The 13,813-nt window shown below is 31.4% G+C and overlaps 1 protein-coding gene across 1 annotated transcript; it reads left to right on the top strand.

The window, feature by feature from the left end:
* Positions 1-929: 929 nt before the first annotated feature.
* Positions 930-12,717, top strand: LOC134708416 (uncharacterized). Its single transcript, XM_063568921.1, has 7 exons — positions 930-1,113; positions 3,184-3,241; positions 4,961-5,144; positions 6,078-6,231; positions 7,793-8,004; positions 9,512-9,660; positions 12,535-12,717. Exons 1-7 carry the CDS (start codon positions 1,080-1,082, stop codon positions 12,674-12,676), a joined length of 933 nt encoding a protein of 310 aa, XP_063424991.1. The 5' UTR covers positions 930-1,079; the 3' UTR covers positions 12,677-12,717.
* Positions 12,718-13,813: the final 1,096 nt, after the last annotated feature.

Genomic DNA, 13,813 nt, shown 5'->3' with positions numbered 1-13,813 from the left:
TATACCAGCTTTGATTATTTGTAATATCTTCAATTTTTCACTTATTCTTACAACATTTGTATAAACTTCAAGATTATAAAAAACCGGTTTTTTTCTAAAGTGAACATTGATTGGTTAAATATTTCTCAGTGTGTTTGAATTTGTTTGATAGCCTTTTGGTCATGACTGTTTGTCTCTAATATTTAATTAACTGTGCATTTGTATTCAGATATCGCAGATCAAATTTATTCGTTCTTTGTGTAATCATACGTTTTTTGATTGAGTTAAGTCTGCTAATTGATATTTTATCGTATGTTTTTATATGTTGTGATGTTATGCTATTGTTTCAGAAAAAGGGAGAAGGTTTGGGCCCATTAAAACGTTTAATCCCGCTGCAAATGTTTGCACCTGTCCTAAGTCAGGAATCTGATGTACAGTAGTTGTCGTTTGTTTATGTAATATATACGTGTTTCTCGTTTCTCGTTTTGTTTATATAGATTAGACCGTTGGTTTTCCCGTTTGAATGGTTTTACACTAGTAATTTTGGGGCCCTTTATAGCTTGTTGTTCGGTGTGAGCCAAGGCTCCGTGTTGAAGGCCGTACTTTAACCTATAATGGTTTAATTTTTAAATTGTTATTTGGATGGAGAGTTGTCTCATTGGCACTCACACCACATCTTTCTATATCTACATAGTTGAAGAGCATTGAGGATCCAAAATTCCAAAAAATTGTGCCAAATACGGCTAAGAATTAAAGTTTTAAAAAATACAGCTTTCATACATGAATATCTTTATATAAGACATGCTGCAAAATGAAGTTGTAACATAAAAATTTGATTGATTATATATTTTAAATATAAAGAGTATTGTTTTAATTGTAATATTTGATATAGTATGATAAAACAACATCTATCAAATATTATCAGGGCACACATATCTTAAACGCATCCGTTCTTATATTTGACCATGCACTTGTTATGTCTTTCTTATCTTATCGACGAACCTCGCAATTATCATGTAAAGATCAAATTGTAAGGCTTATATTAAATGTCTAGTACCAAACATTTAGTTGTAGGTCTGGTTTAGTGACAGGAACGTACAATGAGAGTGTTGTTGCTTTTGGGCTTTATGACAGGTAACTATAAAAATATATAAGTTCTGTTTATAAGACATGTAAGATGACAGTAATCAAATTAACAACTTAAATAAGAAAAGTTTAGTCTAGGAAAAGGTATAGTTATGACATGGAGAGCGCGTGTTTGCCCTGTGTATTTAGTTAGATACTACACATGTTTTGGTGGACAACATAATTTAACACATATTCAAGTAATCTTTTAATCGGTCTATTGGTAGTTGATTAGGTGTCTGACTACATGTATTTCTTTACATTGTATTGTTGTACGAAAACAAGATAAATTGACCAACAATTTTATAATTTCACAGACAAATAACGATAAATGTGCCCCAAGAAAGCCTAGCCGATAAGCAATACAATGCCACTTTAAGTTAGAGCAAATTTTATAGGTTATCGTTTATTTTCTTTCAAAGTTAAAGCACAGAATATAGATACAGATGAAATACTCTCTTCAGAAATTATTTCGGTCTTTCAATTCATGATGAAATGGAGTTCCTTTAAAAACTCATCATCAAATTACCTTGATTTACTTTCACAAGATTTTACAAGGTATATATGACAATATTGTTATTATTCGTTTAACAGTTAAGCATTTACAATTGAATCCAATGAGTTTGAAAAAAAAACTTATTCTGTTAAAATATGGTCAAATAATCTGTTTGAAACATTACTAGTATATACAAATAAAGTTTTGCTGTCAATCGAAATATATCTTGCGGAAAATATTTCATTTTTCAATAGTAATTTTGCAAAGTTAAGTATTGTTTAGATTTATTAATTTTCCATATAAATTTACTGAATCATCAAAATCACATAATTTCTGTAATTTGCAATGAATTTCTTCAACGGTGTAAGCAATATTTTCTTTCATACAAATCTACAAATTCAAAGATAATTTTCTTTCGAAATATCTTCATTTTACCAGATTTGGTGATGTTCGAGATGATCTATAATTTTACCATTTGATAATGTTACGCTTAGCCCCCTTTTCCTCGGACCCTGATTTATATAGTTAAATTATATTTATAATAGTCAGTATACCGCCATCTTAGATTGAACTATAGCAGTACTTTATCAGTCTTGCTCTTTGCTGAAATCTACACATTGTTAGACATATTTGCAATTTATGTGTAAGACTGTCTAATCATATTAACAAAACGAAGAGATTTAATGCATTTGCAAAAAGTATCCAACGAATACCAAAAAATGTGTTTTTAAAAATATTGTATTTCAATTTAACAATTTAAGATAAATCTTATAGTAAAACAATATTGAAATTATAACAACATTTTTTTTGTTCTTGTAGCAAGAAATCTAGTTTGGTGACTCCATTTTTTCTCTTTATTTCCCTAAGCATAATATTAATATCAATATTTATGTTCAAAACATTACCTCATACGAAAACGTGTTTTTTTTCATGAACAATCTATGCAAATTTGATATATTTTGCAGGATTTTCAGGTTGATGACCCATATATTTTATTTTTGAAGTCAAAGTAAAACCTTCATGATGGCTAAGTATAAGAAAAATTCTATCTGAGAAAATATGTACGCATGATCCACCTTAAATTGATAAGAACATGATCATTCAAGTCAGTTTCGCGTAGCCCTAACAAGTTAATTGGCTATACTTTTTAGACCTTTTGGATTATAGCTCTTCATCTTTTATATAAGCTTTTGATTTCAAATATTTTGGCCACGAACATCACTGAAGAGACATGTATTGTCGAAATGCGCATCTGGTGCAGGAAATCTGGTACCGTTAATGTTAATTATTGATTTCAATATGTGAAAAGTAAATAACAAAAATACAGAACTCCGAGGATGATTCAAAATGGAAATTCCGTATTCAAATGCCAAAATCAAAAGCACAAACAAATTAATCGAACTGTCATATTTCTGATTTGGTCTAGGAATTTCTGATGAAGAAAATGGTGAATTAAACCTGGTTTTATATTTATCCTGGATTTACCATTAGCTAAACCTCCTACTTGCATGACAGTCGCATGTAACTCTTATAGTGACAAAAATGTGTGAACAAAACAATGTTTACTTTAAAATTGTTTTTAGGTGTGCTTTGCATCCCTCCACCAACTAGCGAGGAAGCTGCATTGATGAAATTTCTGTCGTAAGTATTAACAACATCAACAAGCATACTTCTTTTTTGCTGTTTTTTCATTTATATTATGTTCTTCAATTATTTTGATGATAAGGCGTGTCAGGGAAATCTTTTTTATGTAATTTAAAAAAGAGGAGATGGTATATTGAAACGAGACAGTTTTAAAATGATCAAATGATTTAGAAGTAAGTAACTATAGATCACCGTAATATCTTCAATAATAAGCTAATTCTGTACATCATATCAAGCGATAAAAGTCTAAAACATGACAAATTAATTCAAACGACAAGACTAACGGCACGAGAACAGAGAACAAACTACAACAATCTATTGATATTGGGTTGCTTCTAAACCGACTAAAAGCACATAACAAATAACATATTCTCATTTAGTAACAGCTAGTTCAAAAGCAAACACAACTAATAAAAAAATCAGTACATACATAAAGATTGCATGTTTATAAACGTACGCAAGAGAAAAATACTACATGTTTAACAAAACTTTGAATTTTTCGATAACTAAGGATTTTCTTGTCCCAGGAATAGATTACCTTAGCTGTATTTGGCACAACATTTCAACTCTTCAACTTTGTACTTGTTTGGCTTTATAACTATTTTGATTTGAGCGTCACTGGTGAGTCTTATGTAGACGACACGCGCGTCTGACGTACTAAATTATAATCCTTTTACTTTTGATAACTATTTATAAATATTTTCTTTATTTAGTTGATTAGTCAAGTAAGTTTCTTTTTGTTATAATTATTAACATACAGTCTAGGATTACATTTTTTAGATTTCAATTAGTTTAAAATACTTTCGTTACACGTTTGCACCTTAAAAATAAAAATCCGTATTTTGCTGTTTATTGAAAGTTTAACTTTGGGAATCCACATTACGCTATTACACTGAAAACAATATGGCACTTTAGACCGGAGGGTTTCATTAAACATTTACAAGTTCTTATCTCACATACACTTTCATCATATTTACCAGGAGTAGAGCAATTTACGAGAAAGCAACAACGACGAAGCAATGTGGCTGCTTGAAAATCTCTACTCAACAAAATTGTATATGTTCTTGACAATTCTATTTTCCTATAAGTACGCTATGTCTGCCTCATGGTTGTTTGAACTGTTGTCCTCTCTAAATGTTCCTTTAACTACTTAACGTCATTTTCTTAATGTTGACCATTACTTTAAATATAACGGTATCTGATATTGTAGGACGCTCAGTTGATTACCTCCAAGAGCATTTGAGTTCATCCAATTAAGTTGTGGTATTCGTGTTGCTTGTAGTTAATTTTCGTTTTTTTTTTATATTAGTCCCTATTTTTCTTTCTAATTTGGATCTCGATTTCTTTCTGTTTTATATCTTTTGTTTTTGCCACATTTCTGAATCTATTTTGTTTGTTTTATTTTGAATTGCTTTTTTTTTTTTTACAATTACTACAATGATTAAAAGTTAGATTCTAATAATGCATAACGTTGTTATAATTTTAAGCACAGAAATATAAAACCAACCCGAACCACTCAATCCACATACGAAGTTACCCACACACGTTCGATAACAATAAGAACCACGACCCCGAATTAAAAAAAAGAGCGTTGTTTCACGGTGTGTTTTTAACAAACAAATACAAAATGTTCATTCATTCTTAATGTATATGTACAAGTAGTTATTCCTAAAGGCGCAATATACCTACGTATTTTACTTCGATTGATCCTTTCAGACCGGAGGCCTTCACTAGAATAACAGATTCGAGCTCAAAACATTCCGCTCAACTATCAACAAAAAGAACATCCTTCAAACATAAATATGTAGTCTGTGGCAGTGGATCAATTATATCATACCATTCTGCAAATAGTATAGACATTCAAGCAACAGCAGCTAGTTCTAATGCAGCCCACCAAAAGGTATTTAATCGATCTGTAATGTGTTGTTACATTTCTCAACGACAAGATATTTCACATTCGCAAATTTGATAGAGACGCAGACGGTTGTTGAAAGTGAATATTTATTGAATAAATATAAGGACGAATCGGATACTCGATCTAGTGCGATCTAGACAAATTAAATAAATTAGCATTTGTTTTAAACATCTAAACAATTAGATTTTTTGAAATGCCAAATTTCTAATGGACCTTTTCAACAATCGCCTACAATTACAGTTGACAATGAGTTTACGACAGCTAAGATGTTTGGTGGTCTCAAAAATAAAAACTGTTCTTTTGGATTGAACTGTACTTGTCTATCCCATATTCATGTATTTGGTTTTGATGTTATATTTGTTATTCTCGTGGTGTATTGTCTGTTGCTTGGTCCGTTTCTGTGTGCTGTTGCGTTTCGGTGTTGTGTCGTTGTTCTCCTCTTATATTTAATGCGTTTCCCTCGGTTTTGGTTTGTTGCCCCGATTTTGCTTTTTGTCCATGGATTTATGAGTTTTGAACAGCGGTATACTACTGTTGCCTTTATTTGTATTGTCAATGAGATGATTATTCAACTTGAGTCCAAATTGTGTGGATATAAGCTTGAATACTTTTAAGTCCTCGATATATTTGTGTCCAATTATGGACATCTAAGATGACTTAACATGAAAAATGAACTACATAGTCAAAATAAACCTTAGATGACGGAATTCCTTTAACAAAACCTTTTTCATAATAATGTTTTAGCAAGCAGTTCGTCAAAAATGGAGACTTAAGCCTGCAGTTGGTCTAACTAAAATATTTGAAAATATTTTTACCTAATAGCACTGAACAAATAACTGGTATATATTTGCTCGTGTAGTCCTTTGTTGTTAATCAGTTATGCAATACATGATATTTAGAGCCTCTAACCTCTTCCAGGCTGCAGTAATTGTCAGCAGAATGATAGCACATATGCCTTCAACATATTGTCACACTCTTGCATCAAGAGCACAAGTTGGTGTGTTCACAAAAGCCGAATCAATGGCAGTTTATCCTGACTACGCTTATATGGCAGATAGACCAGAATGTAGAGGTAAGCCGATCATGCAAAGGCTGTATAGCCTGTCAAGGTGGTTTAAAACTTCCATCATCATGTAGAGGTATTTGTGTAAATACAGAATGTTCTGCGCGCCTTAATCTTGAAAATTGCGTATTTTCAATAGATTTTTAACCCAAATTAATTGTATTATATCACCTCTTTGGTAAAAAAAAGTTTATTATAAAATGTTGGTATAATTGATTGATAAAGTAATCTAAAGCAACACATATAAACATATAGAAAATGACCTTATTAACAAATACAAAGGCACATGTAGATAGCAAGCAGTAATCTAAGGAGAGGCAGAAACTATTATTAGGAAATACAAAAACGACAGGTGTCGAACCAAGAGTTCAATATTAATAATTGTATAAGTTTGAGCAATATTTTCTAGCAGCACCATCATAATTATTATTATCATGTTTAATACGATTTTGGATGGCCTCTGCATTATCTATAATTTCTGGATAAAGGTTTGCTGCTGAAGAGAGAATTACTTATACGTAGATTCATGCTAATTGAATTCAAACTATAACGGCTGAAGTTTAATCGGATATATCCTATTTTGGTTAACCGCTACGTGTGTAAGTTTTGTCCCTATCTCGGAAGAGTCTATGTAGGTTGCCTATAGTTTTATACATAGCTTTCGTTTATGCTTTAGATATAATAGATAAAAATCGACCTTATGCAAATGAAAATCAATACATATATATGTTAACTTGTGTCGGGGTGACACTTGACAAAATCTCTACTCAAAGTATGTGACTATTTAAAAATTTAGTTGTTATAAGAACCTTACAAAATAAGCTCAAGTTCATTTTATATTTCACATTTGAATGTTCCAAAATCAACTAAAGGCTTAATAAATGTGCATGTGTACGTGAACTTGGATAGGTTCGATTTCTATATAACGCAGCTCATATGAAGTTATACTCGTTTTTTGTAATACATTTTCAAACTATTAACGCAATAGATTAACATGAGTTTCTCCTTAAAATCTCACAAACAACTCATGTTGTTTTCGTTCATATTTATTTTCGATGGCCCATTTTTATTTTTTTACTATTTTTTTTATAAATCAGTATACATATTCAATTGCCCAGTAAATGTACAAATGAATTATATCCTAAATGAAATCCGATAATTCTGATTTGTTAAATGACTATTGTACTTTAAAATATTTTTCAAAATCCATTAAATACCCCGTAAACATGTTTATGAATACAATATTTTATTTCATTGTGTAACACTTATTTAACGTATTTATTCAACATTTCTTTATAAATGCAGTTCCAAAGCTATAATAAAAAAAACATGAACATAAGAGAATGGGACTAGAATTTTGCTCAAAAAAGGAAGAACGATAGTTTTCCTCATGCATTAAAAAAAATGTATCTAATCGACAAAAAATGGAAAATGAAAGCAAATTCTTGTGAAGACTCACCTTTTTACAATGCTTCATTTTTTCATCGTCATTTGTCTTTAAAAATAAAATTAATTACGATTTTTCACAATTTCTTCTGATCTACTTTTATCATTTAAATCGTATGTTTAGGAATCTGCAGTGGTGGTTGTGCATCAACATGTACGTTTGATGGAAGGAAGTGGTCACTTACTGCTGGTTCCGGTGGTCGATTGGCTTCCATTCTAGATGACAATCTGTTGTGTGACAGCCGGGATCCCTATCGTCATGGCTTCAATGTTCTGATTCATGAATTCGGTCATACAATTCACGGTTATGCACTTGATGGAGCCATGAAAACACGGGTAAAAACAGGTTTACTTATGTAGAGCTATTTTGCGAACAGTCATAATACTTTCTAGATACTATAATACGATAAAAACCCTCCAACAGCTATTACAAATCATCATTTAATGAAGCCTATACATTTCATTATTGAGATGAGAATGTTTGTCATTTGCACTATAAAACATTAATATATCCAACCGATTTCGTATAATTTTTCACGCGTTTCTATAATATTTCAAAACTTGAAAAAAAACAGACACTCCCGTTACACGACAGCTCTGCATAAAGAACCATCGTACCATCAATACTTACATACCAGACCGTGCGACAAGTCATGACTGGGTATCAATATGAAATTTTGGTTCGTCCATGACGATGAATGAACCGTCAATAGAAGACGAAAACACACCAACAGTTAGTAAAATCCACGTAAACAGTCTTGTAACATGATAACGATACAAGTCTAGCAATTAATTTTGAATTTATGAAAAACAAAATCATTGTACTTGATTATAGTTCCTGCTTTTAAATGAAACAGAAGAATCGATAATTGCGTACTTGAAACTACCAGAACAACTGTTTTTATTGACAGTGAATACTAAGCTTCAAGGACAGGCAAAACACCAACTACCGATATTAGGATAATCGTCGTTACTGAAAGCAAACTCAACGCCCTTTAACCACAAATAGAATGAAATTCAAAACTGGCTGTGGCCATTGATTGACATATTAAATTAATCCATTGACCAGGACAGTTTAAGTGAACGTTTGTATGTAACGATCACTGCTCACTATGCAATTTTAAAAGATTCTTAAACTATGGGGTCACCAAAAGTTCTCAACACCTAAATATAGTATTTCGAAAAATTAATCATAAATAACACGATGTTTTGATTATATCAATTATATAAATCAAAACATAAAGATTATTCCTGATTAATTTTTCGAATTATTTTATAAGTAAAGGCGTTTAGAAACCTTTGGTGACCCCACATTTTAAATGTCTATCGTAGATACGTCGTGAACAGTGGTCGTTAAAGACAAACGTTCACGTAAATTGTCCCAGTCAATGGATGAATTTAATCTGTCAATTAATAGCCACAGCCACACTGTTTTGAATTTCATTCTAAAACAAATTCAGGACGAAAATATCTATCAGGACAAACATTCATTGGTGAAACGTGTTTCTGAACGTCAAACCCATATGCCACAATGATAGTAGTATAACAGTAAAATATACTAGTTTTTTATAAACATTCTTGAATTGAGAATATCCGTAAATGAAAAATTCAAGAAATGATATATTAGATTTTTGTCATTGACATGATAAACACAGATTGCAGTAATTATGAATTTATAACAATTGTAGATTAATATTTTCTTTTCTTATAAAAAATGAATTTCCATTAAGGCATTACTTTAAATTACTAGAATGTACTAATACAATACTTATATTGATTAAATATTTATTTAGTCAGACGATTTATATATATATATATTGTATGATCAAACTTTTGTTTAAAGATAACTAACGCATATAACGCCGCAAGAAGTCGTGGAACTTGGAGTGCATCATCGTATGCTATGTCCAACGAACAAGAATATTTTGCGCAAGGTACATCAGCTTGGTTCAACGCAGATCATAGAAACCCACATGGAAATATAATGTCATCGTAAGTACTCGTGTTATGGCTTTTATTAGAGATTGTGTTTAGTTAAATTTCTATTCTGTCTGTTCATTATATGAATCTGGGTTTGTGAACCCTCGTTTGATCGATCAAATGATTATCATTCTACAGTGTCAATTTCAACCATATTCGACGTCAGGTATTGACATTGAATTAATCATTCGTGAATCTATTGATCTGGTTACACTTCCGGAGTACCTAAGACTACCCCCATTTTTTTGGGATTGGTGTTGCTTAGTGTTTACTTTTCAATGATGTGTCTTGTGTACTATTATTTGTCTGTTTTTCGTTTTCTTTTTAGCCATGATGTTGTTAGGTTTTTTTTATCTATGAGTTTGAATGACCCTCTGATATCTTTCGTGCCTCTTTTAAAAAATTATGTCTCCAACTCCTTCAGACAAATTTAACATAGTTAAAATTTAACAATTCTTTTAATGTCCTTTTTTTGTCATATTGATCCTTAAATATCCCGACATTTTAATGTCCTTGTCTTCTATTGGTCGGCTATACATGTTCCTTTTTCTTTTCGTATGATTTTAAAAAATAGGTTCTAATTAAAACATATGTCAATACTAGCAGTAAGTTCCTAAAATGGGGGTTAAATGAGTAACGTGAAGGTATACGAGAGAAATCAAGTCCATATCTAGTTGAAAAAAATCCAATTTGGTTGTGATATTTTTCAAACATTTATGTCAAATATATCGTGATAATCTATTGCCCTGGAAAGTTCAGGAGCACCTATGACATTATAATCATCTGTTGTGTATCAAAAGACGTTATCGGTGTGCAACAGAAAAATTTATAACAGGATTAAATTTTTGTACGCTAGAGCCGTGCGTGCTTACGCGCTTCGACTACATGAAACGCATCAGTAAGGTCGAAAAAAGGACCAAAAAATGTACGAATTTGAAAAGCATTTAGGACACAAAATTCTGAAAGATATGCCAAACACAGAGTTAGATTTGAATTTGTTTCACAGATAAGCTAACATCCTGGCATGTGATCATTAAAATATTTGATGTTGCAAAATTATCGCTTTTAATACTTTTATTTATTGATTGTTTTTGTTTCTGTACAAATTGAAACCAAATGATTTTCTGTCTATGTAATCACATTATATGTAAGATTGTGCACTTTTTTGTGATTTTACTTTTTATTGTACTGTATGAATAAATTATATTGCTAAACCAACTTGACAGACAAAAATTACGACAAATACCTGAATGAATAAAATTGAGAATGGAAATGGGGAATGTGTCAAAGAGACAACAACCCGACCAAATAAAAAACAACAGCAGAAGGTCACCAACAGGTCATCAATGTAGCGAGAAATTTCCGCACCCGGAGGCGTCCTTCAGCTGGCCCCTAAACAAATATATACTAGTTCAGTGATAATGAACGCCATACTAATTTCCAAATTGTACACAAGAAACTAATATAAAAATAATACAAGACTAACAAAGGCCAGAGGCTCCTGACTTGGGACAGGCGCAAAAATGCGGCGGGGTTAAACATGTTTGTGAGATCTCAACCCTCCCCCTATACTTCTAACCAATGTAGAAAAATAAACGCATAACAATACGCACATTAAAATTCAGTTCAAGAGAAGGCCGAGTCTGATGTCAAAAGATGTAACTAAAGAAAATAAACAAAATGACAATAATACATAAATAACAACAAACTACTAGCAGTTAACTGACATGCCAGCTCCAGACTTCAATTAAACTGACTGAAAGATTATGATTTTATCATATGAACATCAGGCACAATCCTTCCCGTTAGGGGTTTAGTATCAAACCATCATAACATATATGAGAAGAACATAACCCGTGTCATGCCAACAACTGTTTTTAGAATAAATGTCTTTAGTTCCGACGCAAAGACCTTATCAGTGACTCAATATTAACGCCAAAATATGCAATCTTTAATGACTTGACAACAGTATCGTAATTATATCCCTTCTTAATCAGTCTATTTAAAGGTTTTGTAAGTTTCTGAGGTGAATACTGACACCTTTGTGCTTTATAAAGAATATTTCCATAAAAAATTGGATGTGAAATACCTGAACGTATAAAAAGTCTGCATGTTGAGCTATATTTACGAATGATGTCTTTATACCGATGATAAAATTTAGTAAAAGTTTTGACTAGTTTGTGATATCGAAAACCCTGGTGTAATAATTTTTCAGTAATACATAAATTTCTCTCGTTAAAATCTAAAACATTGTTACAAACACGAGCGAATCGTACAAGTTGAGATATATAAACACCGTAAGATGGTGACAAGGGAACGTCACCATCTAAAAACGGATAATTAACGATAGGAAATGAAAAATCATCCCTTTTATCATAAATTTTAGTATTCAGCTTTCCGTTAGTGATATAGATATCAAGATCGAGGAAAGGGCAGTGGTCATTATTAGTATTAGCCTTATTTAAAGTAAGTTCAGCAGGATAAATTTCATTAATATACATACTGAAGTCGTCATTATTGAGAGCCAAAATATCATCCAAATATCTAAAAGTATTATTAAATTTGTTTATCAGATGTTGTTTTGATAGGTCTTTGCTTATTTTTGTCATAAATTGTAACTCATAACAATACAAAAAGAGGTCCGCAATAAGTGGTGCACAGTTAGTCCCCATTGGGATTCCGATAATCTGACGATATACGGAATCCCCAAAGCGAACAAAAATGTTATCTAGTAAAAATTCAAGGGCATATATAGTATCAAAGCATGTCCAATTAACATAGTTTTTTTTTATTTAATAAATCCCTTGACTTTCAAATGCTTGGGTTAGAACTTTTAGAAAACGCATCGGAAACGAAAAACCTATAAAATGTTATTTTTCTTTTCAGTTGTAACAACCAACAGTGTTCAAACGAAATGGCAGAGAGACGTCATATTTATGACAAAGACAGGGAACTGTACAACATTCTAGCTTGGGTTTACGACAGTAACAAGGTGAGCCAGCCCGGGAACCTTGCAACATGTGTTTGAAACTACATAATGTAACTAATTGAATAAATAATGAAAGCCATTGTTGCATGTCATTTTGTCTATGAACCTTCAAGGAATATGGTATTATGAAAAGAATCTCGCTATTTTCTAAATACCGACAATTTCATGAAATACAACTATACATTGTTCTTCAAGTAACATGTAGTTAAAAAAATTAAATGAGAATAAATGAATAATACACTTTGAATGCCCTAAAAATATATGCGAACTTAATGGTAAAATTCGTCATTTGATGAGCAACTTTATACCAGGATAGTTTAAATTTGACGTTTTTCCTTTTTAAACTCCAACTTTCTAAATCAAACGGGTGTGTGAAATATAGCTTGCAAGCATGCTTTCGTCAAAAATTCATCGTAAGATCAAAACTGTATCATGTGTATCGCGAGCCCTTAAAAGCGGTTTCTCAACATCTTAGAAATGAACCAAAATCGCCCTAACTTGAACTAAACTCCCCAAGATTAAAGTTAGAAATTTCGAGATAAAGTCGACAATTTGAAAAAAACATGGATCTAATACGCTTCCGTATGTTTGAAACTGCTTTCAACGCAACTTTATTCTTAAATTGACTTCAATGAGCAAAAATATGTACTACTGCTTTTGCTTTAACAGTTTTAACTTTTTTGGATTCGAGCGTCACTGATGATTCTTTTGAAGGTAGACGAAACGCGCGTCTGGCGTAAATACAAAATTTAATCTTGGTATCTATGATGAGTTTATATATGTTGTGTACAAGTTATCATTTTGTACAAATTATAATTTGTACAAAAATATTGTACAAATTATAATTTGTATTTTGACTTTGTACAAAATGTAATTTGTACAAAAAAGGCTTGTAAAAAATACAATTTGTACAAAACAGGACAACAACTCACTTATAACTTGTACAATAATTTTTCATATGGATTTTCGTGAAAAAAGCATTGATATACATTATTGAATTGCTACTTAAAAACCAGACAGTATATCTAAGTTACAAAATTCAAAAGTAGTTCTTTATCATTTGTTTGAGCCGATGATCTAGTGATTTATGAAATCAGGTATGAGCGTTGAAGCTCAGGAGCCGTTGCATATACAAAATGGTAAAATAGCACGAAAATTGTAAACGGAAAGTCCCTA

Source organism: Mytilus trossulus, chromosome 2 (assembly GCF_036588685.1).
Source record: "Mytilus trossulus isolate FHL-02 chromosome 2, PNRI_Mtr1.1.1.hap1, whole genome shotgun sequence".
Classification (NCBI taxonomy): domain Eukaryota; kingdom Metazoa; phylum Mollusca; class Bivalvia; order Mytilida; family Mytilidae; genus Mytilus; species Mytilus trossulus.
This window is presented reverse-complemented; position numbering and strand designations above follow the sequence as displayed.

Coding starts and splice junctions, on each gene's coding strand:
- LOC134708416 (XM_063568921.1), top strand. CDS start 1,080: ATGAGAGTGTTGTTGCTTTTGGGCTTTATGACAG. Junction 1,114..3,183: donor GCTTTTGGGCTTTATGACAG/GTAACTATAAAA, acceptor AATTGTTTTTAG/GTGTGCTTTGCATCCCTCCA. Junction 9,661..12,534: donor CATGGAAATATAATGTCATC/GTAAGTACTCGT, acceptor TTTTCTTTTCAG/TTGTAACAACCAACAGTGTT.